Source organism: Chrysochloris asiatica, unplaced genomic scaffold (assembly GCF_000296735.1).
Source record: "Chrysochloris asiatica unplaced genomic scaffold, ChrAsi1.0 scaffold00013, whole genome shotgun sequence".
NCBI classification, from domain to species: Eukaryota; Metazoa; Chordata; class Mammalia; order Afrosoricida; family Chrysochloridae; genus Chrysochloris; species Chrysochloris asiatica.
Window position 1 is genome coordinate 21,546,971 of NW_006408531.1, and position 23,810 is coordinate 21,570,780.

Genomic DNA, 23,810 nt, shown 5'->3' on the forward strand with positions numbered 1-23,810 from the left:
AAGTGCAGCCAGAGTGCTCCTTGGAGGCCAGGATGGCTAAGCTTCGTCTCTCATACTTTGGACATATTGTCAGGAAGGAACAGTCGCTGGAGAAGGATATCATGCTTGGTAAGATGGAGGGTTGGAGAAAAAGAGGAAGACCCCCAATGAGATGGATCGGCCAGGGGGCAACATTGATGGACTCAAGTGTGGCAGCGGTAGTGAGGTTGGCCCAGGATCGGACATTGTTTCGTTTTGCTGTGCATGGGGTCACTAGGAATCAGTTGTTGGAGAAGGATGTCATGCTGGGTAGGGTGGAGGGTCAGAGAAAAAGAGGAAGACCTCCAACGAGATGGATCGGCCAGGGGGCAACATTGATGGACTCAAGTGTGGCAGCGGTAGGGAGGTTGGCCCAGGATCGGACATTGTTTCGTTTTGCTGTGCATGGGGTCACTATGAGTCAGTTCTGACTCGATGGCACCTGACAACAACAACAACAGAACACTAACTGAAATGGAAAAAATTACAAGTTGAATCCCTGGAATGGGAGACTTGGAAGAGGTGTAGTGAGCCCTTTCAGTGGGCTGTTGCGTAACATTGGATTCTTGTCATAACTGTAGAAAGCGACACACATTCAAAGCGGTGAGGTTGGCTGCCATCTTTGAGCGAGGCACCATTGTTTTTCACCCAGTTGGTCAAGAAATTTGGTTGCTATGCAATTCTCATGCTGCCTTTGTTTTCAGAGAGATTAAGTTTCTAGCAGGGTTTTGAGCCGTAAATTTTCCAATTCAGATTAATGTCCAGTTTACCCACATTTTAGAAATTTGGGTCCAACTATATAAAACATCAACAAAAAGTTTTCACACAGAAAAAAAATGAAAAATTGCATCTAGTCTAGTGTTGCTTTGTCAGCGATGACTGAACTGGGTTGAATTGGTTGGAAGCCCTGGTACATAAACAAGTCAATTGAAATATAACACTTGCCATAATGAAAGTATGTTTTCGTCTAATAGGAACGAAGGGGAATTGTTTCTGCTAAAGAAATCAGGGGAATCCCTGGATGACACAAGTTATTAAGTACTAGGCAACTAGACAAAAGACTGGCAGTTTGAACCCACCCAGGGACACCTCAGTAGACAGGTCTGGTGATGCTCTCAAAAACCTGGTGACGTAGTTTTGCTCTGCATGGATGGGAGTACCATGAGTCAGAATCAGTTTGATGTCAGCTAAGAATAGCAGCAACAAAGAAATTGGGGATTATTTCATCCAAAAAATCTTTAAGCTAATACTTCAAGAATAAATAGAAATTTGCCGAGAAGAAAAGATAGTGATGGTAATGTGTTTCTTTAGCAGCAAGATCATTTGTAAAATGATAAGAGATCTGTGAGAACTGGGATGAAAAATATCGAGGGAAAAGTCTTGGTGAACCGAGAGAAAATAGGCATTTAAGGCCAGACATGCAGAACTTTCTGATGTCAGATATTTGCTCCAAAGAGTTTAGTTTTCTTTTGGAGGTAGTGATTAGAGCAGTGACACTGTACACAAGTTGGAAAATCACTGCAAATGCTCAGATAAAGGAAGATGGTGATATGGAGACAGATGGAGGCAAAACCAGAGGTAAGAATATTAGTAAGGAGATACTGCAATGGCCCAGGTCAAAGATGCTAAAGACCTAAATCAGCACCAGTAAGAGAAGCCAGGTCCCAAGCATGCCAAAGATGTTAATAGGCCTTGGTAACTTGACACATAATCGAATAGAGAAAGTGACAAGTCTAAGATTACTCATGCTTTTCTGCTTTGGCAATGAATGGATCAGTAAGTCCAAAAACGGGAATATAAGTAGAAACTATGATAAGCTGGACAGTGAATAAGGAAGACCGTAGAAGAATTGATGCCTTTGAGTTATGGTGTTGGAGTAGAATATTGAAAGTGCCATGGCCTGCCAAAAGAACCAATAGATCCTGTTTTGAAAGAAGTGCAGCCAGAATGCTCCTTGGAGGCCAAGATGGCTGCACTTCGTCTCTCATACTTCGGACATGTTGTCAGCAGGGACCAGTCACTGGAGAAAGATATCGTGTTTGGTAAGGTCAGAGAAAAAGAGGAAGACCCCCAGCGAGATGGATTAGCCAAGTGGCAGCACAGATGGACTCAAGCGTGGCAACAGTAGTGAGGTTGGTCCAGGATCGGGCAGCGTTTCGTTCTTCTGTGCATAAGGTTGTTATGGGTCAGTACCGACTCGATGGCACCTAACAACAACAATAAGCAGTACTTTAAAATTAAAAAAAAAATTTTTTTTCATTAAAAAAATAGTTTTTAAATTCTTTTGATACAGTAGAATATTTTGTGTTTTGATGAGATAATGTTAGTAGAAATTATCCTGTGTTAAACTCAATTCCCTCACACACACATGATCGATTTTATTATTTTTAAACATTGAATTTATATATATATATATTTTTTTTTGTAAGGTGTTAGTTTACTAATTGCCAGGTTGGTGGTTCAAACCCACCAGCTGGGAGAATGATGAGGCTGTCTCCTCTCATCAAAATCCATAGTCTAAATGGCATGAACTTTTAGTTTATGGTTGTTTCGGGGGACCCGGAGGAAATACATATGTACAAATGATAGAAAAACTAACGAAAGGCTCTTCTGCTGCATTGAAACTATGTAATAAGTAAATGCCAAAATTAGATGTGACTTTTTTAGAGTAGAAACAAAGGTTTTTCTCTCTCTCTCTCTTTTTTTTTTTTAAATTCTTACAGTCGTGTCTTTTGACTGTCCAAATATAGATTTAAATATCTTTTACAGTTAGCAGGGCGAGGACTTATTAAAGGCAGAGATCACCTGATGTGGGTTCTTCTACAATTCATTTCCGGAAGTATTCAGAAAAACGCGCTAGCTGATTTTCTTCCTGTTATGAAGCTCTTTGACCTTTTGTATCCAGAGAAAGAAGTAAGTTTTATTGAATAGTTGAAGAAGGTGTTGATTGGCTTATACCCAATATATGTGTAAGGGTATTAATGTGATTTTGTGAAAAGAGCATTGGATCTAGAGGCTGGAAACCTCAGTTCTGTGACTAAGCATCATGGAATAAACATGCTATTTCTTTTGACATTTCTTTCATTTTAGGTAAAATGAAATTGAAGTAAGTTGTTTTTAAAGTTTACCCTAAATCACAATTGAGCATTTATACAGAAGCTCTTTCTCTACATTCAAAGTAGATCTGTAGTTTTGAAAATCACTAAAGCTGTTTTAATCGATACGTGCCACTGAATGCCCGGATAACAGTGTCTGTTTATATATTCTTGCCAGTCTGCTTCAGCATATTTCCCCAGTGTCTCATTAGACAAGATGTGTGAGTAAAAATGTGATGGCAATCCTCTCCATGCAATAGCATTTATCCTACTAACTCCCTGTGGTTCACCATTTATATCTTGCATTTCACAAATGAGCAAGACAAATATATTTGATGTTACACTTAACAAACTAAAAAATGTATATTCATTTAAATGTCCAAAGGACACAGTCTGCCAGCCAGCCTAGAGCCTGCAAGTGCTCTGTCTCTCCATGCCACCGCCTTCACCACCATTTCTGCTGTTTCCACTTTTTTAGGTAGGAATTGCATGATGGTCATTGGATCATCTCTTCCTGAAATGAAAGATTAAGTACTCCGCCTTTTAGTTACTCATCTTCTACAATTACAGTTGTGACAATCACAATTAATCTTGCTAACAGTTGTTCACAGATGAGTCATACAATCCTGTCACCATCACCCCCCATCCCTTTTCATCAGATGCATCTGGAAAAGAGGGAAACTGTTCAGTGGGGGGTCTCACTCCCCTCTGAGGACTAACCACTCGTTGGAAACCCTATACAGGGTCACTGTGAGTCAGAACCAACTTGATGGCACTTAACAATAACAATTCAGTGGGGAGTCTACCTTACTTCCCTCATTCTGAAACTAAGCACTTCTTGAAAGCTTGTAAGACAGCCACTTCATGCCTTTATCATGTTCTTGTTTTGATAGTAGTGTGTGAATTCCTCAACCCTATTAACCCAGTACATTGAGGAAACAAGGTTGTTCCTTGATAATGAAGAATCCTTCCATTCTGAATCACTGCATTCATAGGCAAAAGTCTAGTTCATCAAATTGCAGCAACTTGTTCACAGTTTCAAACATCTTTAGCATCCTTGGTTTGAGTTGTGGTTAACTAGACATCCAAGCTAGGTCAAATGGGTACTGGCTGCAAGTTTGAGAGTTCACACAAACCTCCATGCACTTTAGACCAGCTGGCCGCTTCACTCTCAGCCATAGCCCTCAGGGACTAGATTAATGCCCATGGGTCCAAAAGTTAACACATTTTTCTAATCTTAGACCAGTCAGCCCTCCTATTCTCTCTTTCAGCTCAAGGTCAGTGGGTGCCAATGGAACATAGCTAACTTAGTATTTCTCTGCAAAATAAAGTCACGGCATCAGTATGCTGAGTATTTTAATATCTGTCTTGCTTTACTATAGTTTATAAAAGGTGTGATGCCTTTTTCAGTATCTATTTTGGATAAATTTACTACTTGAAAGCTATTTTTGTTAGCGAATGCTTTGATAGCAGAAAAGCTTAATAAGTACCTGTGTCTATTTTTAATTCTCTTTGCAAGTATAGTCATGATCTTATAATCATATAAATATTTTGTAGTTGTTGGACCTTCTGGTGTGTATTGTTAAACAATCAAAGAACCATTGGAACTAAATAAATATAGAATATTTTTTAAAGATATGTATCAGAAGTGGATTAATTTGTTTTTGTTTTTTTAATATACAAATTATTGTTTTTCAGTGTATCCCAGTTCCTGATATTAACAAACCCCAATCAACTCATGCCTTTGCAATGACTTGTATTTGGATTCATCTCAATAGAAAAGCCCAAAATGACAACTCTAAGCTACAGATTCCCATACCTCATTCCCTAAAGCTTCACCACGAGTAAGTTACTTGTAACTTGACAGTTAATTTCTTTGTTCATTAGGTAGTGGAATTGTAGTCTAATATTGATCACATGTTAGTGTGAAGTTTGGGAATACCCCCATGCCCATTTGAGATGAGGATGAATAGTTAATGTATATGCTGTAGCAAGAGAAAACTAACCAACTAAAACCTACATTAGAAAACATCTAGAAGAGTAATCCTATGTGTGTATTTATTTTTTAATTTTCAAGACAGATCTTTTGTTATACTTTAAAGTTACAAATTTCTAAGTGTATGTAAAAATGGTTCACAACTTCTCAGGTGTTGGGATTTGAGCATGATTGTACTGAGGTTATCTTTCAGTCCATGGGCCGCAAGGATTGTTTGAGCTGATCTGACTGGCATATTCCTTTTCATCTCTTCCTAAATTGTGACTGCTGAAAGATGTGCCCTTTTCAGCTCAAACTGTCTCAGTAGGAAAGGCCGGAACTGAACTTTCCACCTAACAGTGGTTGTGGTGGTGGCTGTGTGCCTTGGAGTCAGTTCGACTCATAGCGACCCTGGTACAGGGTTTCCGAGGCTGTAAATCTTTACAGGAGCAAAAAGCCTCAGTAGGTTTCTCAGTAGGACTATCAAATCTAGTCACTGGAGCCTAGAGGACACATTTTATGCCTAGGTGTACTTTTAAAATAATTACAAGTATTGTGTTACAAAAATGAGTATTGTTTATTGTAGGATTTCTAGAATATACAGGTGTTGTTGTTGTGATATGCTGTGGAATCGGTAAACCCAGTGGAAATGATAACTTCGTGTTATAGTTGGCTTTTGTTTTATGAGACACACCTGCGTAAGCTTGCCTTTCATTGTAAAGCTTATAATCAAAGTATATTGTGATAGGTATTAATAAGAAAGAAACCTAGCTTGTGAATTTGTGAAGTATTTTATTCTTGATTTGTAGCATAATACGGTGCTGCATATGTAGTACTAACTTAACAAATATTATTGTTAATATGTAGTTACTTAACTTTCCTGACGCGGGAGAAAGATGAGGCTTTCTACTCCCGTAAAGATTTACACCCTCGGAAACCCTGTACAGGGTCGCTATGGGTCGGACCCGACTCGATGGCACTCAACAACAACAACAACAACTTTTCCTGAAATGCTATACAAACTGATATGTGCATTTTCACTCTATATTTTTGTGTAGAAACTATAATGCCAGTAGGAACAAAAGTAGTATTTACATAAGTTTATACTTGTTTTTTTAAAATACTGCAAGTTAATGTTATAGAAATAATATGTATTTTCCTGTTCAATGGAACTGAAATTTTTAGGTTCCTACAGCAGAGTCTAAGAAATAAAAGTTTACAGATGAATGACTATAAGATTGCTCTGCTGTGTAATGCATACTCCACAAACTCAGAATGTTTTACATTACCCATGGGAGCTCTGGTAGAAACAATTTATGGAAATGGAATTATGAGGATATCTCTCCCTGGAACAAGCTGTTTAGCTTCTGGATCTATTACTCCCTTACCAATGAACCTCCTGGATTCCCTGACAGTTCACGCCAAAATGAGGTATGTCCTTTTGTTTATTTGATCCCATGTCAAAGAAATGCTACTCGTAAAATAGAGACCTTGATTTCATGATTTTTTGTGTATATTTTATGACTAGCTGCATTTACAAAAAATTATTAGATTTATTTTGTTATAAAATAAGTATTGTTTATTGAAGATATTCTAGAATATACAAATAAACTCAAAGAAATTGATGATTGCCACAATCCCTCTATGAGAGATACAGATTTTAAAACATTTTGTGTATGTCCTGAATGCCTTTTCCTTTGTGTAAGTATTTGTTGTTGTTGTTGTTGTTAAGTGGCACAGAATTGGCTCCAACTCATAGCAACCATATGCAGGATTTCCCAGGAACAGCTGGTGGGTTTGAATGACCTTGCAGTTAGTAGTCCAAAGCTTATTCTTACATACCAGGAGTCCATATAAATACATATAAACATATGCTTTTTTTCTTTGTTTTACATAAATGGGATTTTATTGTGTTACTGTATTCCTTACACATGGAGGCACTGTCACATTTTAGCAGTATGGTTCCTAAAAGACAGAAGAGGCTCTCGGTTGAATGCGATTATAGAACCTCAAGTGCCTGTAGAGGCCAGGCTGGTGATGTAAGTGCACACAGCCTGGTGCTGGTGGAGGGTCCTGGGGTAAGCACTGGGGAGCCTGTGTATATGGAGAAGCTCTATGTGCAGAGCTCGTCTTCAGATGCTGACACTCTAGCTCATTTCCGTAATGCAGGAATGCACACTAGGAGAGCCAGATCTAACTTTTTTCAAGAACTTTGGAAATCCAGAATTTTGTTTTCTAGTCTTTCCGCTATTAAATACTGCCTCAGATTTTACAAAAATACTGCATAGGGCAAAGAAAAAGCATCTGTAGCCTCTGGTGGAGAGTGAGTTCTAGAAGAGCCATACTCTTTTTCAAATAGTAAACCCTGATAGAAGTGTACATGTGCTCTATTTACATATGTGATAGGTCTGAGGAAAGCCCTGTTGGTATCTAACATTTGAGTCTTTGCAGTGATTTAAGTTATTCTTGGACTTGAGTAATTTAATATCTCAGTGATATCAGTTACATATATGACAAAGAAAAAAGACTAAAATCACTCAAACATGTCTGTGAAGTATACTCTCACCAGACAGACCCTGGTGCACATTTAAAGTGCAGTTGATCCTTGAACAACACAGAGATTAGGGGCACTGATAAATCTCCCAGGTGGTCAAAAATTTACGAATGGCTCTTGAACCCCAAAACCTTTCTTTTTTTAACAATGGTATTTACAGTGAATTCATTTATCATGAAATGATGGGCAACTGCAGCTACACACCTCGGTCTGTTGTGCAGATCTAGCAATTTAACTTTTTCTTGTAATGTCATGATTTTTCTCTGCTTCTCCAGAACACTTTCAGCATCATTAGTGACACTTGGTGTGGATCCCAACCACTGTTAGTCAGATGTGATATTGCACTTAAAACAATGCAAAATACACCAAGAACTGTGAGAAATCACTTTATCACTTTTAACAGCAATATGCAGTTTACTTGACAGATTAACTTGACAGAGATGATTAGCATCACTGTTTTTTTTTTTTTTCCAATCCATGAGTTACATAGACCTGTGTGATTCAGAGTTGTTCAAGGATCTTCTCTGCCATCACAACCAGCATTAGTCTCAGCTTGTGTAGTGCATTACTAGCAATTTTCCTGCACAACTTAAATACATTAAGTACACCAGCTTCATTTTACCTGTTTAAGTTTATAGTCTACTGAATAAGTGAGTGATAGAGTAACTCTTGTATTTATGCCAAAAATATGGATTTTTGTTTTCTCCCCTTTTGTTTTTCTTCAGCCTTATTCACAGCATTGCAACCAGGGTGATAAAACTTGCTCATGCAAAGTCCAGTGTGGCCTTGGCTCCAGCTCTAGTAGAAACTTATAGTCGTTTATTGGTTTATATGGAAATAGAATCTTTGGGCATCAAAGGATTTATCAGTAAGACAAATTTTCTGTTGTTTATACCATGAACTCATTTAGTAATCCTACAGCTACCCTTGTAGTCACTGCCTTCTTGGAGCCTACATGCTAATTAGGAGCACAGGTGTTAAATTAAGCCGGTGAAATCTGTAATATGTCAGAAGGAGATGCATGCTGTAGTAAAAATAAACCAAAAAAAGAGCAATAAGAAGTATGAGTGTTTTAAGTGAAGTGGTAAGAAAAGGTTGCAAGGTTCTGTTTTATGGTTATCAGGAAAAAGATGGTCCCTGCCCTCATCTAAGAATATACAGTCTCATTTGCCTCCCCTGCTGTGTGTCTGCTGCTGACTCACCCAGGGCTGCAGTGTTCTCATTGGTGGGCACTGTTGTTGGTAGGTACCATCGAGTAGGTACCGACCCATAACGACCTTATGCACAGCAGAATGAAACACTGCCCGATCCTGGGCCAACCTCACTACTGTTGCCACTCTTGAGTCCATCTGTGCTGTCACTTGGCCAATCCATCTTGTTGGGGGTCTTCCTCTTTTCCTCTGACCCTCCACCTTACCAAACATTGGTGGGCAGTAGGGAAGGAGTATTTTACATTGCAGAAGACACACACCCATGGCTGTTGGGTAATATGCAGTTTTAAACAGTGGAAACTTTCTAATGTACAGGTGTTTTCATCCATGGTAACTCCTGCTAACTTTTCACCAAAACAGTATAACTTCGATTTTAGCCACAGTTGCTCTTTCTCTCAGATAATTTGAGAGGTGAATAAAATTTTCTTGGAAGGAAGGAGCAAACAAGGGCAGGTGTGAAACAACTTTTATATTAAAAAAGAGTTTCTCATGTTTCAAAGACTTGGGAACATTTACTTTGTAACAATACTTTTTTAAAAATTCAGAGAAGTGAAGAAAAGTGGGGCAATTTTTGTTTTTTAAGTCTTTTATTTTTCCAGATAAACTTGAATATGATTTTGTCAATTTTCAGGCAAAAGTAAATTGGGTATTATAATTGGTGGTGGTAGAGGTGGTGGTGTGCCGTGGAGTCAGTTCCAACTCATAGCAACTCTGTATAGAGTTTTCGAGGCTGTAAATCCTTATGGGAGCAGAACGCCTCATCTTTCTCCCATGGAACAGCTGGTGGTAGTTTTGAACTGCTGACCTTGAGGTTAGCAGCTCGACTCGTAACCACTATGTTACCAGAGTTCCTTATAATTAGGATCAGTATTTTTTCTTCTACTGAAAAAGTACAAATGATAGAAAATATATTTTACAGTTAATCTTTATGTGCATTTTACTTAATGTGACTTTTCTTCTAATATCTTTTTGTTAAAAAATCGTTTATTGTGAATTGAGTGCAGTTTTACAGAGCAGATCATTCGTTTTACATTCAAGGAATCATGTCCTTTGCTTTTTTACTATGATTGCACTCCTCTTCACCTACCATCCATCATTAAACACTGTTTACCTTTATTCACTTAACTCTTGCATTCTTCTCTGTGTCTCCCGTTACCTTCATCTTTCCTTTGCTAACCTCCCTCGCATATTGCCTGTCCTGTCACCCGTTTTAGCATGTGTCTACCCTCTATCCATTGAATAATTTTCCCTTTTATCCCCATCCCCATAACCATCATAGAATGTTTCCTTTATCAAGAAAATCTTTTCTTAAACTCTGTTACAACAGTGATCTCATACAGTATCTTCACGTATCTTTTCATGCATAGCTTTTGATCATTTTAATTTGTAAATTGTCTTGTTCCTCAAGGTCAGCTTTTGCCAACTGTTTTCAAGTCTCATGCATGGGGAATCTTACACACGCTTCTCGAAATGTTTAGCTACAGGATGCACCACATTCAGCCTCATTACAGAGTTCAGCTCCTGAGTCATCTCCATACATTGGCAGCAGTTGCACAAACAAACCAAAACCAGCTTCATCTCTGGTAAGCCCATTGGAGACTCTTTCCTTAAGATTTATTAAAAACTCTTACCATTGGGGAACTTAATCTTTCACTCATAATTTTCTTTGTACATTTGTCAGACAAACTCGTCTGTTTCTGGAGTTGCTGATTTCTTTTTTTCTACTATAGATGAAACCAAATCCAATATTTTTAGTAGAAACTTATTAAGATAGTTGAGTCCTTGCCTCAAGATCATTGGACTAAGAATTCGTATTTAGGAGGCCTTTGTCATTATCTCTAATTTTGCTCTTTAAATCCTGCTAGATTTCAGTATGCTTCAGATTATGACTATAAGCATCCTCTCATTTTATTTTATTTTTTTTAAGTGAAATATATTTCAGATAGAAAACTGTTACTTTTGAAATGTTTTATACCAAGGTGGAATTTTGATTCCTACAAAATATCCTTTTCAAATTTAAGGAAATTTCAGAATTTTAAAGTAAATTACCAAATTCCATTCTCACACAGATTTTTTTTTTAATCAAAGAAGGTGGAATTTATAGTTTGCATTTTTAATTATCACCAACCTAGAGTAAGATTTAATTCTATACTAATGAAATTTCACATGCAGCTTAACTCTTCCATGTTTCCTTTGTTCATCCACCTTTCAGTGTTGAGAGCACTGCACTCCGGCTTATAACAGCACTGGGCAGTTCAGAGGTCCAGCCACAGTTTACACGATTTCTTAGCGATCCCAAAACGGTGCTGTCGGCCGAATCTGAAGAACTGAACCGAGCCTTGATATTGACCTTAGCTAGAGCAACTCATGTAACAGGTGCGTGAGTATGTGGCCAAACAACAATAAATAAAGGTGAATAAACATTTGCTATGATACTATCAATTTCTAGACTGATGTTGTTGTTGTTAGGTACCATCGAGTCGGTACCGACTCATAGTGACCTTATACACAGCAGAAGGAAACACTGCCCGATCCTGGGTCAACCTCACAATTGTTGCCACTCTTGAACCCTCATTATAAAGGTGCTTAATAATAAATTTTACTGTTTCATCAAAGACATTCTTAAGTGAACCTGGCACTTCCGCATTTTCTCCCACCTCATCCCTTACTTCCTTCTTGTGCAGCCCTCCCTCCTACCCCCACCCAGAGAGTGAGACATCATAAAGAAGACTACAGTAACTGTTTAATATGATTGCTACTGGTTGATTTGTGCTGAGGGACAACAGTTATGCTAAGGGACACCCCCTTTTGCAGCTTCACTGCACATAACAACACAGTAAAAATGCCAATGGCATCTTAGTATTATTATTTAAATAGTCCCTTAACAGGATCCCATGAACCCCGGCCCCCCATGTCCTCAGACCACATATTGACTTTTTTTTTAAAGAAATCCTTGAATTTGGCAATCTCAAATACATTTGTGTAAATGATCTTGTTCCACCTAAATAAAATTTACTTAGATAAATAAGTATGCTTGTAGTCTACAATTCTGTGATTACTGTGGTACTTTCAAACTCCAGAATAGACATTGACTTTCAGATTTCTGTTTCCTCAGCTTAATAAAGTCCTGGTAAACCATTTTCAGAAGAAAGTTAAGTGAGCAGAAGTGGTGGAGCTATATCACTCTTGGATCACTGGATTGCTGTTGTTGTTGAGTGCTATTGAGTTATTGAGTCGGTTCCGACTTGATGGCACCTAACAACGACCCTGTATAGGGTTTCTGAGGAGTGGCTGGTGGATTTGAACAGCTGACTGTACAGTTCAAAATGGGGTCCACATGCTTGTCTTACAGTGCTGCACCAGAATTCCATATCATTGGTACTCTAGCATAAAAAAAAAAAAAAAAATTTAAAGTGAAAGATTCCAAATGTTCTTTATCTTCCTTTCACTAATTGTGTTCATAATAATTAATGTAATGATCCAAACTACTCACAAGCTCAGAAAATTTAGGTCCCAAACTAAACACAACTGTTAAGCCGAGAGCTCAGTGCTATCAGATTCCCTTGAGTAGACATGGTTGTGATTTTCACTATTAGATCATCTATGAATTGATCTTTTGTGTCTCGAATACATCTGTTTCTGTTTTTACAGATTTTTTTACAGGCTCCGATTCAATTCAGGGAACTTGGTGTAAAGACATACTTCAGACCATCATGAGTTTCACTCCTCATAATTGGGCTTCACACACCCTTAGCTGTTTTCCAGGCCCATTACAGGTAATATGATCTTAAATTACATATTGATTACATACAGAATCTTTCTGTCATTCCCGATGGCAGTTATTCTAGAGAATTTGTTTTTGTGACATCTGAAACAAAACTAGCCTTGATGTCTTTCTTCTTTTTTTAAAAATCCATGGTTACTTCTAAAATCTCCAGTTATTCCTTGCCCTACTTTGTGTTGTTGTTGTTGTTAAGTGCCGTCAAGTCAGTTCCAACCCATAGAACTGGTTTCTTAACTCCATATCCAGTGCTCTCTTTTATTCAACCATTGAAATTTCTGGTTTTCCTTTTAGACATTCTTCAAACAGAATAATGTACCTCAGGAAAGCCGTTTTAATCTGAAAAAGAATGTCGAGGAAGAGTATAGGAAATGGAAGTCCATGAGTACTGAAAATGACATCATTACCCACTTCTCTGTAAAAGTCTCGCCTCCTCTCTTCCTTTGTCTTCTCTGGAAAATGCTCTTAGAAACGGATCATATTGATCAGATTGGCTATAGGTAAGTAAAAAAACCTAGATCTGTATTCCTTTTGTTGAATTGTTATATTCATGTTGTTGTTAAGTGCCATCAAGTCAGGTCAATTCCCACTCATGGCGACCCTGTGATGAGTTCGAACCAGTGACCTTTCAAACCAACCTTGCAGTCAAGTGCTTATCCTACAGCACCACACCAGTACTCTGTTACATCTATACAGCAATAGGATTTACTTTTTTTACTTTCTGCTGTCCAGAGTATTAGAGAGAATTGGAGCCAGAGCCTTGGTAGCCCATGTGAGAACATTTGCAGATTTCCTGGTGTATGAGTTCTCTACATCTGCTGGGGGTCAGCAACTCAACAAATGCATTGAGATTCTTAATGACATGGTATGGAAGTACAACATTGTTACATTGGATAGATTGATTCTCTGCCTGGTAAGAACAAGTTTCTTAGCTTTGTTACTCTCTTTCAGATAGGCTCCCTACTATTCTGTGTTGCTTGTAAGGCTATCATGAATAATTAAGCATTGCTGTCATTTTCCTAAGAAATGAGATTTCCCTGTTTCTTTATCATTTATTCAGTTAAGATTAAGTGTTGGGTACACAGGTAAATAAAACCAACTAAGAAAGTATGAGCCGTTAGACCCTCTGATGAGTTGATTCTCAAAGGCTCTGGCAGGCAGTAGTGAAACGTCCCTGTGTTTCTGTCTTGAGCCCCAACATAGCCATTTTTGTTCACTTTGGTAACCATAGTCATAAACTGAATGCTTCTCATAGTCTCCCAATACTCCCAAAATATTTTTTATCCTGGCTTTGGTGTCTATTTTAGACAACGTTTTAAGAAACTGAAATAGACTAGAAAATGCTGCATATTTTTTAATATTGTGATGGTGACATTTGGGGTGACTTCATTGATTAATGTCTTAGCTGTGCAGCATAAATACGTTGTTGTTATTGAGTGCCATTGAGTATGTTTTGATTCATAGTGACCCTGTATAGGGTTTCTGAGGAGCAACTGGTAGGTTTGAACTGCCAACCTTACAGTTAGCAGTCCAGTGCTTATCCTACAGCACCATACCAGGATTCTAACAGGTGATTATAATCTAGTAGTGGAAGTAAAGGTAAATTCATAAACCGAAAAAAAAAAAAAAAAACCAGAAGAATTAGATAGAGCTTTAGGGAAAATACTGAAGACATCAGTGAGAACATATCTATCTTGGTAATGGAGTTTAAAGGATGGATTTCATTTCAGAACAATAAAGATGCACATTCCTGGCAGAGGGGCTGGTAAGGGACAAAAATAGCAAGAAAGGGCAGGATATGTTTGCACTGTGGGACAGACTAGACACATGAAGAGATGATAATAACAGTGAGATTTTACTCTGTTAACATATAGACTGTAAAGTGCCAGAGGACAGTCTAAATCCCTGGTTTCTCACAGGTTGGGAATTGTCATATGACTTTTCTGTTCTTCTAAGGCCATGCGCAGTCACGAAGGAAATGAAGCCCAGGTTTGTTATTTTATAATTCAGCTGCTATTGCTCAAACCAAATGATTTTCGAAATCGAGTGAGTGACTTTGTGAAGGAGAACTCTCCAGAACACTGGCTACAAAATGACTGGCACACCAAGCACATGAATTATCACAAGGTATGTTCTGGGGAGTACTTCAGATCCCCTTTAATGTGCACTTCGGTATTCTGGGCTACTGGAGATGTTTTCTTATGGTTGTTCTGTTTTCATATGAGGAGACTTCAAAAAATTTATGGAAAAATGGAATGAAAAGATGATGGATTTTTTTTCCACGAATATTTTTAAGTCCCCATGTAGAAGTAAATTAGCTCACCAAACTTCGTCAAGGTTATAGAATTTCTCTAATTTTAAAAATAAATTGACGCTCCACTTTCATTAGACATGGGTACTGGAAACACAAAATGAGTTAGAGTATAATAAAGTATAATTTGAAATGTTCTTATAAAAAATAAATTTATAAGCAGTATTTTTAAGTTTATTCAGTTCTTATTTAAGAGGAGGAAAAAAGATGCCTTAAATATGTCCCATCTCTTCACTCCCACAGAAATATCCAGAGAAGCTGTATTTTGAGGGCCTGGCGGAACAGGTTGATCCTCCAGTACAGATCCAGTCCCCCTACCTGCCCATCTATTTTGGAAATGTGTGTCTCCGATTCCTTCCAGTATTTGATATAGTAATCCACAGATTTTTAGAGTTGCTTCCAGTATCTAAATCACTGGAAACTCTACTGGATCACCTAGGAGGCTTATATAAATTTCATGGTGAGCTTTTTGGAATTGTTATTTAATAACTTCATTAACAAAAGTAGGCTAAGCATATTATATGATGTGATAGTCCTAAAGATTTGATTTTTTTCTAGATAGAAAAGTTTTTCAAAGTGAGTGCTGTCAGATGATACCATGCAATATAAAATGTTTTTGTTGTTGGTTGTTGCCAAGTAGATTCAGACTCATGGCAAAGTATGAAATTCACAACATAAACGTATTACTAGATGTTACTGAGCCAGCTTGATGGCACTTAACGGCACTGCTAAGTGTGGTCGATTTGGTTCCAACTCAGCATCCCTTTATAGGGTTTCCAAGGAGTGGCTGGTGGATTTGAACCATTGACCTTCACAGTTAGCAGTCCAGTGTGTATCCTATAAGCACCACACATTTGTTGTTATTGTTGTTTTTAAGTACCATCGAGTCAATTCTTACTCATAGAGACCCTTAATGGGTTTCTGAGGAGCAGCTGGTGAGGTTAAGCCACCGACCTTGCAGTTCAAACCGACCTTGCAGACCAGCGCATTAACCCATAGCGCCACACCAGGACTCCTTAAGCTACTTTTTGTTAGGTGCCCTTGAGTTGTTTCCAACTCAGAGCAACCCTCTGCACAACAGAATGAAACACTGCCCAGTCCTGGGCCATCCTCACAGTTGTTATACTGCAGCCCATTGCTGCTGCCACTGTGCCAATCCATCTCATTGGGGGTCTTCTTTTTTTACGCCTGCCTTCCACTTCTCTAAGCTAAGATCCTTCTCCAGGCACTGATCTCTCCTGCTAATATGTCCAAAGTATAAGAGATGAAGTCTAGCCATCCTTGCTACTAAGTAACATTCTGGCTGTACTTCTTTCAATACGGACTTGTTTGTTTTTCTGGTGGTCCATGGAACTTTCCATATTCTTCTCCAACACAACTCAAATTCATCAATTCTTCTACTATCTTCCTTATTTATTGTCCAGTTTTCACATACGTAGACTATTGAAAATGCCATCGCTTGGGTCAGGCACACCTTAGTCCTCAAACTAATATCTTTTCCCTTGAACACTTTAAAGAGGTCTTGTGCATCTGATTTGCCTAATGCAATTCATCATTTGATTCCTTGACTGCTGCTTCCATGAATGTTAATAGTGGATCCAAGCAAAATGAAGTCTTTGACAACTTCAATCTTTTCTCCATCTATCATGATATTATTTATTGGTCCAGTTGTAAGGATTGTCATTTTTTTTTATATATTGAGGTTCAACACATAGTGAAGGCTGTGGTCTTTGATCTTCATCAGTATTTTAAGTCCTCTACCCTGTCAACAAACAAGGCCATATCATCTGCATATATCAGGTTTGTCAGTTAGTATCCTCCATTCCTGGTGCCAAACTCTTCTTCATATAATCCTGACTCTTGTATTATTTGCTCAACATGCAGATTAAATTAAGTATAGTGAAAGAATACAGCCCTGCCACACACAATTCCCTGATTTTAAATCATTCCCCTTGTTCTGTTTGAACTACTGTCTCTTGGTCTATGTATAGGTTCCTCATGAACACAATCAAGTTTTCAGGAATACTCATTCTTTGCAATCTTATCCAAAGCTCATCATGATCCACACAGTTGAATGCCTTTGTATAGTCAGTAAAGCACAAGTAAACATCTTTCTGGTATTCTCTGCTTTCAGCCAAGATCCATCTGACGTCAGCAGTGATATCCCGTGTTCCATGTCCTCTTCTAAATTGGGTATGAGTGTCTGGCAGTTCCCTGTCGGTGTACTGTTGCAGCCGTTTTTGAATTTTCGTCATTAAAATTATACTTTCATGTTATCTTAATGATACTATTCGATGATTTCTGCATTCATTGAACCACCTCTCTTGGTTACAAATATGTCTTCCAATAGGTTGGCAGGTAGTTCTCATCCAGATTTCTTGGCGTAGATGACTGTGTGCCTCTAGTGCTGTATCAGTTTTTGAAAGATTTCAATTTGTATTCCATCAATTCCTGGAGCCAATACCTTCATTTCAGCTTGGACTTCTTCCTAGAGTATCATCAGTTCTTAATCATATGCTGCTTCTTAAAATGGCTAAACGTCAACCATTTCTTTTTGGTACAATAACTCTGTACATACCTTTTACCTTACTTTGATTCTTTCTGCAATCCTTTGTCTATTATGGTTGTTATGTGTCATCAAGTCCGTTCTGCCTCAGAGCAACCCTCTGCAGGGTTCCCAAGAGAACTCGGGTCTGCACACATTTCATGATAATCCTTGTCTTTGTCTTTTCGAGCTGCCCTTTGAAATTTTCTCTTCAGCTCATTGATTTCCTCATATCTTCCATTCGCTTTAGCATCTCTATGTTAGAGAGCAAGTTTCAGAGTCTCTTCTGGCATCCATTTTGGTCTTTTCTTTCTGCCCTGTCTTTAATGAAGTTTGCTTTCTTTGTATGTGATGTTCTTAATGTCTTTCTACAGCTCTTCTGGTCTTCAGTCATTATTGACTAATGCATCAAATCTGTTCTTGAGATGTTTCTGTGTTCGGGTGGGATAGGATATGTTCAGTGTCATTTATTAACTACCGTGGAGTTGTTTTAGTTTTCTTCAACTTCAGCCTGAACTTGCATATGAGCATTAGATGGTCTATTCTACAATCTGTCCCTGACCTTGTTTTGACTGATGATATTGAGCTTCTCCACAGTCTCTTCCTACAGATGCAGTCAGTTTGATTCCTGTGTATTTCATCTGGTGAGCTCCATGTGTATGGTGGTGGTGGTATGCTGTGGAGTCAGTTCTGACTCATAGTGATAATGCCATAGGGTTTCTGAGGCTGCAGCTCTTTACGGGAGTAGAAAGCCTCATCTTTCTCCTGTGGAACAGCTGATAGTTCCGAACTGCCGACCTTGAGGTTTGCAGCCCCTCTAGTCACCTTTTATGTTGTTTGAAAAAGGTATTTGCAAAGAAAAGTCATTGGTCTTGTAAAATTTATTGTTTCTATCACCAAGACCATATTTCCCAACTTCTAACCCTTCCTCTTTGTTTCCAACCTTCACATTCCAATCACCAGTAATTATCAATACATCTTAATTGTATGTTTGATGAATTTCAGGGTGAAGAGGTTGGTAGAATTCTCCTATTTCACCATCATTGGCTTTATCCCCAAATGGATATAGGAGAAAAGAATGACTTCAGAACAAAGTAATGCTACTGTAAACCACATGGGTTTGGCCAGGCATCTTGGGAGGGTAGGTTGAATCTGATACATATGATTTGTTTAAGCAAAAAGAACAGATCATAGTAGGAAGACTTGGGCCTTTGGGAAAATCATGGAAATAGACAAAACAAAGCACATTTGAAGAACAATGTTAATAATGGAATGAATTGAGAATTTGTAACAAGGAGCTCTAGAAATAAGGTCAGAAGGGAATATGCAACTTGACTCTAGGTCAGCTTGAAGACCAGGCTGAAACATTTTATTTTATTTTATAACCTGCAGATAAAGTTACTGAGTAAGGTCTTGGTGGTGTTAGAAATGAGAAAGAAGGGACAAATGGTCAAGGAAGAAGAGATAAGACCTCTTTGATTGGTTATGGGTAGAATGTTGAAGGGAAAAAATGAAAGACAACTTTAAAGTTTAAAACATTGAAAGTCTGACTTGGGAGAATGATGGTAAAGTGTGAAAATCCTGAGACAGCCACTGTGGGAAGAAAGATCATGTATTTGTCTGGTGGGCAGTTAGTATTCTCGGTCCTAATCTACAGTGTTTTTTTCCTAAGAATGAATTGGTTGTTTTACATATATATTTTTTAATAGGCAATATTTTTTAGGGAACTTTTAACTTAGAGAAAAATTGTGCAGAAAGTAGAAATTCTGTATCTCTTCTCCTCATTGCAGACAGTTTCACCTATCATTAACATCTTGTCGTAGTGTGGTACATGTATTACAATTGATGAACCAACACTGATGCATTATTACTAACCAGAGGCTGTAGTTTGCATGAGCGTTCACTCTTTGTGTTACACAGTTCTGTGGGTAGTAACAAAATCTTAGTGTTAAGTGTTCACCATTACAGCAGCATACAGAATAGTTTCACTGCAAATTCCATGCTCCACCTCTTCATCACCCATCGTGCCCTTTCCTGGAATCCTTCACATGACACATTTTTTTCCTACTGTCGTTATAGTTTTGTCTGTTCTAAAACGTCATGCTGTATGTAGCTTGTGCAGACTGCCTTCTTTCACATTAAAAACCCCACTACCATAGGATTAATTAATGTAAGGTTCCTCAGTGTTGTTTCATAGCTTAATAGCAGATTCCTTTTTATCACTGGATAGTACTCTACTGGATAGTAGAAGAACGTTTTAGTTGCTTCCAGTTTGAGGCAATTATGAATAAAGCTGTTTTAAGCATTCTTGTATAGGTTTTTTATGTGGACATAGTTTTCAGCTAGCTTGGTAAATACCCAGGAGTGCTATGAATTAGGGTTTTGACGTGCCATGGGCTGTCAAAAGAACAAACAGACCTGTGTTAGAAGAAGTGCAGCCAGAGTGCTCCTTGGAGGCCAGGATGGCCAAACTTTGTCTCATACTGTGGTAATATTGTCAGGAGAGACCAGTCGCTGGAGAAGGATATCATGTTTGGTAAGGTGGAGGGTCAGAGAAAAAGAGGAAGACCCCCAGCGAGATGGATTGGCCCAGGACCGGGCAGTGTTTTGTTCTGTTGTACATAGGGTTGCTATGAGTCGGTATTGACTCAGTGACACCTAACAACAACAGCAACTGTTGAACAGGTATGAAATTCAAGTCAGCATTCCTATGAAACACATTTCTATCTTGGGCTTGATAATATATATACCCAGTACAAAGACCTGGAGTGGTGCTGTTGGTTAATGCACTGGACTGCAAAGTCGATTTGAACCTCAAGGTCGGCGATTCAAGCTCACCAGCCACTCCTTGGAAACCCTATACAGGGTCGCTAGGGGTCAGAGCTGACTCAGTGGCACTTAACAACAACAACAACAGAAGGATACACTGAAAAGCAGTAATTCAGTCCCCTTTCTGCCCTTCACCTAGCCAATTTCTTTCTCTTTAGACAACCAGTATGGCCAGGTTCTTACGTATCATTTGTTTTTAAGTTTTTATTGTAAATTAAGTGATAGTTTACATGGGAGAACTTTGGTTTTATACTCATTGTTTCATTGCAATGATTTTAATCTCTGTATCATCATTCAACAGTATTTGCTCCTATTCCCTCTGTTTTTTGAGGGGAGGGTGGGGGATGTACATAAAAACACTCAGGAATATAAAATCATATAAACAACCAAAGGGCACATTCTGTAAGCCTGTCTCCTGGCCACCAGCACACAGCCTTTCTCTTTCCATGAGTCGAGTCTTCAGATGCTCTGTCTCTCCATGTCCTCATCTCCTTCTCCATCACTGGTGTTGCTCACTCTCTGAATAGGGTTCCACATTCTGCTCGTTCTCTTCTCCCTTGACGGTCCTAGGATTGTCTGCTCTTGGACTGTAAGATTAACTACTCCCCCTTTTTGTTACAAAACTTCTACCTTTACAGTTGTGACCATTGCAATTAGTCATGATAACAATTACTATTGAATTACTCACCATCTCCTTTCACGAAACCCATCTATACAAGATGAAAACTATTCAGTGGAGATTCTACCTTCTCCTGCACTCTTGGAAACTAAACTCCCTCTTATAAAACTTGTAAGCCACTCACTTCCTGTGTTTATAGCCCCTCCATTTTAGGTAGCCAATGTCTAAGTTGGCCCATCCCTCTCAACCCTGTGTACAGAAGAGATAGGATTCTTACTTGATGTGAAGACTTCTTCCCTCTAAGTTGGTATTTTGAGCTACTACATCCATGAGTATAGGTCATGTTCATCAAATTGTAGCAATTAAAACTTGTTTCCTTTATCAAAAAAAAATTTTTTTTTACCTTCCTCTAATCGAGTTCTGATCACAAGCCATCGAAACTAGGTCAAATGGGTACTATCTGCAAGTTTGGGCATTCTTGTGCATCTCCCCTCACTTCATATCAGCTGGACACTTCACTCTCAGTTCTAGCCCTCCATGGCTATGTACTTATCCATGGGTTTAGGAGTCCCCAGGTCTCACCACAACCAGCCCTTCCTCCTCTCTCTCATCTCCAGGTTGACTGGAGTCTATTGAATGTGGTCGAATTCAGCCTATATCTTCATTGCTGCCTTTCCCCCTCTTCCACTCACCAGTAGACCATCATGGTCACCAGCAAGCTTACATGCCTGTTCGTGTCTTGGAGGTGGGGTAAAGGGACTTACTTGACTACTTGCCTTGATGGCTCCCTGGCGAACAACTTGCTTGTTCTTGTAGTAGCCAATCAAACTGCCGTTTTTGTTTTGGAATTTTCCTCCTGGTCTTTGTTTCAAGAAGTATCTTGTTTCTCTAGCTGCTCTAGGCTGGTCTGATTGTCCTTTCAAGTGGGAATGTCCCACCTCAGAATGCTCTCTAGGGCTCAGGATTCTACCTAAGGTTCTATATACTACAAGGGCTCCACAAGAAGCATATTTCAATGGGCAAGTTCTAGAATCCCTTTTAGATATTCTAGTCAGTTTTAGGCTGAAGGCAGGCTTACAAGCTTTCTGTAATGTTTCCTGATATTCCTTTCTATCCCACTCAAGTGTCTATTTTACAATAGTAGGCAAGAGAAACCAATATTCATAAGACAGTCAGGTATCTTAGTATGATTTCCCCCTTTCTCGTGTGTCCTTTTAGATATTCTTAATTTGTGTTTTTACAAATAAGATATTCACATTATACAAGGGAGCTTTACCAATAATGTAGAGAAATGGAATGAAAAGATAGTGGAATTTTTCTACAAACTTTTTGATGCCCCCTCATTAGTCTATGTGTTTTTCACTTTTAATATGTGTTAACAGTTGACCTCAGATTCATGTCAGTGCATTCAGAGTTGCCTCATGCATGCCATAATTCCCTTAATTGTTTCTGGTTTTGACCATTTAAGTTGTTTCAGACCGTTTTCTAGTGTAAACAGGGCTGTAGCAACATTCCTTGCATGTCACATCATTTTTGTAGTGTAAATTTTCAGAAGTGAAATTGTTAGCCCAAGGAATATGATGAACATCCTTTCGAAATGTGAACTACACCTGTGTACATTATTAAGTCTTTTGCCTTGTCATAAGATAAAAATATTTATTGTATATAATATCCCAGCATGTCAAACAGCTTTATCATCTTTGGAGTTGTTCTTCGATAGTCATGAAAGTAGAGGATTTGATTTTCAGAATTGTCAGCATTCAGATAAACATCATAGTGATTTATTTTCTTCTCGGCAGATCGTCCAGTGACTTATTTGTACAATACGCTGCATTATTATGAAATGCACCTGAGAGACCGTGCATTTCTCAAACGTAAGCTTGTCCATGCCATCATTGGCTCTCTCAAGGATAATCGACCCCAGGGCTGGTGTCTAAGTGACACTTACTTAAAGAGTGCTATGAATGCACGAGAAGACAACCCTTGGATCCCAGATGACTCCTACTACTGCAGATTGATTGGCAGACTAGTAGATAATATCCTTTATTGTGATTTTCCACACTTGCCAGAAATAGCAGTATTTGAGAGCATATATTTTCTTTTTAAGGCAATAATATTTTTATGCATTCCAATTTTCAGTTTTACTTCTGTAAACGTTTTGAAATCTTATCAGGATCATGCCAGTAGGCTGAGATTCACTGCATTAAATAGAAATTATGTTTAAAAATGAACTTCATGGAGTTGTGTAGCACATGCATTTATTTGCTCCTGGAGAACATAGAATATTATTGTTTTAAATAATTCTTAAGTATTTTCTTAAATGTTAGTAGATAATAATAAAATAAATAAATAAATAAAACTAAGTTTCACTCTCTTAGTAAAAAATACCACTGTCCTGATGAGTGGAGTCCTGTGTGGCATGGTAGCATAAACAGAGGACTGCTAACCACAGGGTGGTTCAAATTCACTAACTGTTCTTTGGAAACCCTGTACTGGGTTGTTTTGAGTCAGAATTGACTTGATGGCACTTAACAACAACAGCAACCACTGACAAGTAATTTTTCCTTCATTTATGGCTTCATGTTTGTGTTACCAGAACACTTGTCTGCATACTATTTACTGAATACAGACGTTTCCTGAAGTGTAAGGATTGTTCATTATGAAATAATTTTCTTATTAACTTTCTTTGACTATTTTAAGAAAAATAGTCTGATGAAGCCTAGGGATATCTTGATTGCATCTGAAGGTATTATAATGTTATAGTTATGCAAGGCCTCCAACGATACCAACCATTTTATAAACTGTGCTTGATCAAGTGACTACCATAAAGCATTTCAGCCATGAAAGGCTTCCTTATATTTGAATATATATA

The 23,810-nt window shown here is 38.3% G+C and overlaps 1 protein-coding gene across 1 annotated transcript in view; it reads left to right on the forward strand.

The window, feature by feature from the left end:
• MED23 (mediator complex subunit 23) overlaps positions 1-23,810 on the forward strand; it is a 60,375-nt gene that overhangs the window by 25,476 nt on the left and 11,089 nt on the right. The window contains exons 13-24 of the mRNA XM_006834725.1: positions 2,788-2,931; positions 4,812-4,957; positions 6,274-6,519; positions 8,368-8,510; positions 10,262-10,436; positions 11,066-11,229; positions 12,505-12,629; positions 12,929-13,134; positions 13,367-13,547; positions 14,591-14,761; positions 15,189-15,405; positions 22,738-22,974. Of these exons, the coding sequence (XP_006834788.1) occupies positions 2,788-2,931; positions 4,812-4,957; positions 6,274-6,519; positions 8,368-8,510; positions 10,262-10,436; positions 11,066-11,229; positions 12,505-12,629; positions 12,929-13,134; positions 13,367-13,547; positions 14,591-14,761; positions 15,189-15,405; positions 22,738-22,974 (2,155 nt within the window). The remainder of the gene's footprint in view (positions 1-2,787; positions 2,932-4,811; positions 4,958-6,273; positions 6,520-8,367; positions 8,511-10,261; positions 10,437-11,065; positions 11,230-12,504; positions 12,630-12,928; positions 13,135-13,366; positions 13,548-14,590; positions 14,762-15,188; positions 15,406-22,737; positions 22,975-23,810) is intronic.